This window comes from Echinococcus granulosus, assembly GCF_000524195.1.
Source record: "Echinococcus granulosus chromosome Unknown EG_S00058, whole genome shotgun sequence".
Lineage (NCBI taxonomy): Eukaryota > Metazoa > Platyhelminthes > Cestoda > Cyclophyllidea > Taeniidae > Echinococcus > Echinococcus granulosus.
The window spans coordinates 170,188-177,921 of NW_020170438.1; the positions used below are offsets into that span (position 1 = coordinate 170,188).

The 7,734-nt window shown below is 39.8% G+C and overlaps 1 protein-coding gene across 1 annotated transcript; it reads left to right on the forward strand. All coding sequences in view use genetic code 11, as the record gives it.

Annotated features, from left to right (window-relative positions):
* Positions 1-2,215: 2,215 nt before the first annotated feature.
* Positions 2,216-7,427, forward strand: EGR_06504 (Anoctamin-5; the record flags this gene model as incomplete). The annotated part of the gene is made up of 7 exons (XM_024495753.1): positions 2,216-2,408; positions 2,717-2,859; positions 3,144-3,215; positions 5,010-5,075; positions 5,524-5,688; positions 6,662-6,859; positions 7,329-7,427. The coding sequence occupies 7 exons, from the start codon at positions 2,216-2,218 to the stop codon at positions 7,425-7,427; spliced, it is 936 nt and encodes a 311-aa protein (XP_024349817.1).
* Between the last annotated feature and the right edge of the window lie 307 nt (positions 7,428-7,734).

Below are 7,734 nucleotides of genomic sequence, written 5' to 3' on the forward strand. Positions count from 1 at the left end.
ATCTACTTGAATTGTACCCAACAGGGTGGATTAGCATCCTAGTATAGGTTTGGTATTGTAAGCAGAATGCGTATGTGCGTGTCGATACGTCCTTAAACACGAGAATTGAAGGAAGCTTCTGCGAAGTTGCTTCTTATGGATGGATAACCTGAGATAAAGGGTCTGCGAGTCTGGATAATTGAGTTCCTATTTAGCTCTCCCTGATTGTCACGTATGCAGAGGTGGAATACTCCAACTGTACTAATAACCACCCTAAAATAGTTAAGTTTAACCAGTTGTTATAAGTACGCGAAGCTGAAATTACACCGAGAAGGACTTCGTCTTCGCTAGCATGCTCCATAGTCATCAGTCACGTACTCGCTGACTGTGCCTCAGTTTCGCATTCATTGCGTCAGTCAAGCAAGGCTTCCCCTCTGAAGTCTTGTCTATCACTTAGTCGGCTGAAGGTCCCACTAGAAGTCAGGGGCTCACGCATAAAATTTAAGATTATAAAGTTGTCGACACATCTGTAACCAGTAACGATCCAAGTTATAACACGGCTAGGAAAGGACTTCCTTAACAAAGTACAAGTAAGTAAACCTTCATCTCTTCTGATTAATTAAGAAGTCCAGTTTGCCAAAAGAGGCACCTCTTCTCCCAAAATCGTGCAGCATTGGGGAGCTCTTCAAGAAGAAGGTTATTCTCGCAACATTTCCACTGCATGAAGTGAGTTCGCAGAGCTGTGGTAGCCCTCTATACGTAAAGCGTTTGCAGTTCACTGAAATTTATCTTTTATTAACTAATAAACAAAAAAAATATTTTTGGAAATATTGCGGAAAAACATTAATTTACATTACACATTTCTAAAAGCCGAAGGAGAATTCAATCCGTTCAGAACTGATGATGAATTGGGCCTCAGGGAGAAAAATCCTCACGCTCCAAGGCTTTAATTCAATAAGGTACACGTGCATTTCTCTTATGTTTTATTTAAAAACCACTTTCTGTATATTCACAAATCCCTTCAAAATCATACCGAAACTACTCTGATAGGTTTAGTTTAAAGATATGTACTCTCTTCATAACGATTCGCTATCATGCTAATTGTAGAGACTACTTCGGCGAAAAGGTTGCATTTGGCTTCGCGTGGATCCAATTCTACATTTGGAGTTTACTCTGCATATTCATTTTGGCTTTTGTTGCCTCCTTGATTCCCGTCTTTCTGCGAAGTCGTCCACTTTCGATAAGGTAAGATGCATAGTGATGTGTATTTCTAAGAGATCGGTTTAATGAAACTGGGATTTTCTGGCATAGGCAACAGAGGAACTGAAGTAACCTCGGGGAGTGATAATTGCAATTATTTTAAAACTTGTCATATACAAGCTTGCGCACCCATGTTGATATAGGTAGCTTTGACAGCACAACCGACCCAACTACACCGTTCGTTGAAGGCGGAAAGCCGAAATCACCAAATATCTTGAAGGGTGGCACTATCATCATCATAGAAACCGTCGCTCTAAGTTTCATTGGCAGGTTATCCTTTGACCAGGTGTCCTAGACCAAGTTTTTTACAAGATAGATAAAGCGATGGATGGGATGAGTTACCAAAATGCTGTAGACTGGGAACAAATACTGCGCAGATCGTCACCAACATACCGGTCGGCAGTTGGCTGCCCTTAAACATTTACGTCATTCATATGCCTCACTGCTGTGACTATACTTGAAGTCTTTAGTGGGTATGAGTAGGTGTCCTTAGGTCAGGCTCTTTGGGGCCATTTGTGGGTTATGGTTTTGTTTAGTATCTTGCATTCTTCCCTGTACAACCGTGTACTGCCTCTGTAGCCCGCCATCTTGGCGCTCAATGGTAGAAATGACTCGCACAATATGTGCCGGTGTTAGTGTCATTTATTACGGTGTACGATGTAACACTCTAATTGCTTACCTTCCAATTTAACAAGATTACAGGGGAAGGTTGACATGTAAAATTAGAATTTTTTGTTTTGACAAATAAGTAGCTTCATTTTGGTTCCTTTAGGTGATAGCTGTGTAAAGGTTGGAACTACTTCAAATTGTGATACAATCTTTGAAATTATGTATTTGCACACTTTAAAAATATAAAAAAACATGATTTGTGCATTAAAAATACGGCATAACACGTTGACGCGTGATTAGATCGGATAGGTTCAACTTCAAGAATCACGACTTTTCTCGACAAATCCTCAAAAAGATTTCCTCGAGTATGGATTTTGTTAATCATTTCCTTAGTGAGGATATCTGCCTACGAAACAGCACACAATTCCTCATGTGTCCACCCTGCAAGGCAAAGGGTTGTCGGTTTAGAAGACTAAACACATCTTGTGGCGACATCGTTTGGTCCTACTTCTTCGACAATCCAGCCTCGGTTTTCCTCGCATTCATTGCACCCATTTTTGGTTAGTCTCCCAAAATTCCGTTAGATTAGGAAGAAAGTTGGTTTAAATTTCATTTTAGTGGAAATAATATCTTTTTTGACCTACCTATACAAATCTTTAGCCATTCTTTACACACGAAGCGTTAAAATGGGAACCTTGTCCGTTGAATGCTTCCTTTTAAATCACACGTCCAATAATTCCATTATCTTGAAAAAGTTACTTCTGTAGATTATAATGGGTTGCGCGAAAAAGCTCCAGCGTACGTCACTGAAAACCTAAATTTCATCTGGCGTGCTGAACTGAGTCTTCTCTACTTTTTACCATCCTAGGCATGCTGTGCTTGAGACTGTGGATGCGCCAGCAAAGCACGCTGGAGTGTCGTTGGCATATGCAGAATTTCAAGGCAGCCAAGGAGCCTGCTAGACGGCAATTCTTGGAAAGACTCAACCAAGAGGACCACTCACTGTCAAATGTGAGCTCTAGTTGAAAATGCAGGGGCAGGAGTCTCTTTTCAAAATAACCTTTTCCAGGCTCTACTGATAATATTTTGTTGCATGCGTGGATAAAGTGACCCCTTTCAACCAAACTTCTGAAATAGCTGTTGCTGATTTACATTGTAGCCCGATGTTTGAAACTACAATTAATTGCTCTACCAGTACACAAATGACATTCGTTTTAATCATTTCGATTTATTATTTTTTTTTAAATTTTAAATGCATCTTATCCCAGGTACCAATCCTTTACTTTTACCTACAGAATGCTGGTCTTCCTCTCTGGTCGTTTCGAGTGCCAGTCCTTACCTTCACCTGGTTTATTACTGCAGTATTGGTGAGTGATTAATTGAATGATTTGTTCTAATCCCTAGGCTTTTGTAAAACGCCTGCGCTTGTTAATATGCATGTATTACATAACCTGGATACGCCAGTCTATCGGAATGGTGCTCTTCAATGTGCCCTTTAAAATTCACCTCTTTCTGTGGATACAAGTACATTCTACAAAATGTCACCTGAACAAGTTTGACGGAGATGTTTTGAGCTGGTTTGGGCAACAAGCTACACTAGCTACCTGCAAGACTTCTAGACAACATTCGACTCAGGTATGGAGGGGGGTAATAGAGTTTACCACACCAAATCAAATGGTCTTAACAGCAAGCTTCCAGCGCAAAAAGATGAATCACTCAGAGACGAAGACAAAGAACTACTTGTTGTTATTTGTGGAGAAAGTAATCAAAGATGGAAGTGTCAAGCACTGGAAGCATTCAGTATTGTGTGATGCAGCTTGAGTGATGAATTTCATCGTCGACATCTACACCACCTGTGGGAAATTTGTGGTAGACAAGCAGCAAAGTGAACCAGCTTTGCCTACATACACTCAGAGATGACGGTAGATTCCGAAAAATGTCACATTGTCTTTATTTCTCTCGATTTGTAAATGTATATCGTAAACTCGAAATAGCTTGCCATATCGCTGATTGACTAACTTTCATGTCTATGAACTTGGATTGGATTGGATCGTTTGTTACGCAAACAAAAATACCACCAATTATGCCCGAAGGATCCAGTATGTTAGTAGCCAGGTTGCGTATTGAAGTGAAGCGTGTCCCATTCTGTTCCCAGGGGACAGTGAGCTTCGTTGGCGTGTAGCAATGTCGTATCATAATTTTTCACTATCAATTTCTTCCTGGGTTAAACAAGTGCAATAGAATTGCTTCAGAAACAAACGGAATCAATGGATGCTAGTGTCTCTTCTTCTGGATGGCACATGCTATGCTAAATCTCAAATTGCAGCTAAGGATGGGGTGGAATGCGACGGAATGGAGTCGAACTGGTGTGAATAATTAGCTAGCTTTTAGAGAAGAAGCACGATATAAAAAGAAAAGGATTTTAGTAATTACAATAAAGTAGCTTGTAATTATTCGGCCATCCTGTGTTTTACTTGTGCGCATAAAGCTGAGTTGTTTTCACAGCATTAAAAGTCTGTTTTGTAGACTGTATTTAGACTGGCAATCGCAAATAAACTGAATGTTTTTTAGGTGTGTTTACTATCACTCAATGTGCAAAGGGTTCGGCTGGCGAGAATTTACTTCATAAACTTTTGGCTACTATTTTGGTATATGCTTTGGAAAATTTTTTGCTTTTTTATAGCCTCATTTTACCTGGAGACTGGGTCAGTCACGCATGACATTTATTTATAGTGTAAATGGAATGATATACAACTGTTTTATGCACATTCATGTCTTTGGCCTCGCTCACGAATAAAGAAATGCTGTAGAGGCCGTACCGTGGGCAGTCTGAAGTGGCAAGTTTGTCCCATTTAACGCTAACCGTTGCTGCGCTTCTCGTCTATCAAGATAACAATCGCCAGTAGAATGCGGCTAGAGCACAATGAGATGACGCATGAAGACTTTTTGCATTGCAAATGCATAAAACTCGACATCATGGGCATCTAATCGTAGGTGCCCAAGCGTCCGAACAGCGTTTATGTGGCGATGGTACACTTAGTCGCTTAGCAGCAAAACATTTGAATGTTGTGCCTGAAGAAGGCGACGTTTCTGACAATGATGGTTCGTTATCACTCTATTTCTGTGTACAAACATTAGGCACGTGAAATGCCTGATCATAGACGACTGATCGACGTATAACCTGTCACCATGGTCTGGCACAGGATGCGAATGTTCCCATGGGTGAGGTGAGCAAAATACCTTAATCGTAATTTAAAAGCGCTGACCCACAACACATCTTGAGAGGTTTTCCAGCTTTTATGAAGAGGCAAATTAAGCCATCCTTTTTTCCGCTTTAAATCCATTTACCAGTCGTAATTTGAGCTTCAGAAACATTTCATAAATGTAAAAAGCGACTTTGGGGAGGTAAACGGTTTTCAGTTCATGAAAAATACCCCACTGCGTTTTTTTATTGGCTCGTGCATTTTGCTTCAAATTAAATATCCATTGTGGCTACTTACAAGAAATATTAAATTTTCTCTAAAGGAATGCTAATTTTTACCTTCTACTGACAAATATTACATAAAAGGACATATTTCATGAGATGCGACGAAGATTGTTAAAGCATTCTCAAATCATTTGCCAACATATACATATTCCGTTTTTCACCCATGGAAAAAGTACTTTGCCTTTTAGATTTCCCTCTCAATCGGGTTAGAACTCATAACGGACATCATTCCCCCTCGTCTCGAGGTCTACTTCATGCAGTCAGAATCGAAATTTTGCAATGAATTTGCCTTATTCTTAGCATTTGGCGTTAAGACCCTCTTCAATGCTGTCTGTGTTTGCATTTTAAGCACGGTATGTTCAAAATGACCCAAACCAATTCGACAAAATTTCTTGCTCCAAGTTGAATATCGTGATTAAGTACATCAAACTACACGGTTTTATGCAGCGATTGTCAAAACGGCTCTTGTTTGAAACAGCAGAGATAGGAGGAAGAAAGATAGCAAACAATTAGGTCTAAAGTTGCCATGGAACTTCTTCTCTCTGTCAAATTAACCGTTTCTACGATTTGGTACAAAAATGTCTTTATCCGTTCGTAACCTCGTGGTGCTACGGCATCTGTTCCCATTCGATGTCTCATTTTTCTGTTAGAAATTACTCATACCCGTGAGTGGTAGTATATCTCAGAACAATGGGACCAGGAAATTTGCGTCTACGTGTAATATGTTTGGCAATTCCTTCATGAATAACTCAAGTTTGGGTGGTACTTTATCATAGCAATAGGGAAGGGCTGATTGAGAGTTAGTGAAAACGACGTGGACGGAACCTCACTGTCATGTAGCATTGTCTCTCTCAACTTTTGTGTAGTGTCATTGCCTCTTCTCGTAAGCACTAGTCTGAGTCCGTCATTGCGGCACAGTCGATACTGTAAAAATCGCTCTCAAGTAAGGGGCGGTAATGCCATGTTTCCAAGTCGGAATGAGAAGAGATTTGCTCTCATTTTCATTAATGCATCGTGCAGCTTTAAATGAATACTAGAGTTATTTAATCCTTGCAAATCACCTTGTGAAAATTTTACTGGCTTTGTACCTGTCGCAGATAGTTACTCTCCTACAGTGAATTTACACGAGGGCTTATGAGCCATTGGGATTGATGACATGAGTGAAGCGTCGTGGCACCTCTATGGTGACCGAAAGCACGGAGACGGGAAAGTTTGAGTAGACAAGCACACACCCTAGGCAAATATTATCCGCTTAAGTTAATACAAGTGGATAATGTGGGTCCTTGCAATTAAAGTTATCTTAGACATAAAATGTTCTTTTTTTAGATTTACCGAGCATGGATTCGATGGTCAACGAAACTTGAGTATCATCCAACTCAGGATCAACAGGAGCAAACTATTCTGATGAAAAGTTGCCTAATGGAGTTCATCAATGTCTTTTTATCCCTTTTTACTGCTATCCTCTTCAGAGCACTCAATTATGGCTATCCTGGTCAAAACTCAACGATATTTGAACCGCTTGAAGTGGGTCTTAGTCATTATCTCGTGCATTTAAGTGAACGCGAAAGTGTGAAACCTGGGCTTAAAGTTGAGCGCACTATAATGCATTCCGTCAATCCCATCATTAATTTTATACGCAAGCTAGACAAAAGAAATTGATTCTTTATTTTCTCTGTACCATTTCCATAAATTGGAACCCAAAATATATTAAGCACCTAGCTGTCAAGATTTCTTTAAGATAGATTTGTTGATAGTGTTTTCAAGGGTTTAAAATTTTGCGCGAATCTAAGTAATACAATCGATGGACCTTATGTCATTCTATTTAGCATATGAGTGTTCTGAATAATGCTTTAAACAACTTTGGAAGTGTTACAAAAGCATGCAAATCTACAGAAGCTTGGCATCACTCCCTCCAGAGCTTCAGAGGTTTTGGAAATTGTAGAGTTTACTTTGCATATCTATAGTAACGTTATAGTTTTGTTCACAATTCTAGTGGCCGGTATGGACTGGTCTGTTTGGAATTTTCTACGAAATCTACATTAAATGCACAGTCATTGTCTTCGTGAAGACTGCTACTGATTGGCTTCCGTGAGTTTCCCACAATTTCTCTTATCACCGCATCTTCAATGATCACAGCAGTTTTACCTTAATGGTTTTAAAAAAATTAGAGCTGCCAAATTCCTTCCTGAAGGTACGGTAAACCATATCCGTATAACAAATGATGTGCCACAAGCCGTGAGGCCAGAAGTTTTGTGCAATTTATTTCCATTCTTTGATTATCAAGGATGACACAGTCAACGAGGCCCACAAGATAAATGCTGTTCTTTCGCGTATGACTTTAAATATCTCGAATATCGAGTCTTCTTGGAGCTGATCACACACAACAGGTCCATCTGGGA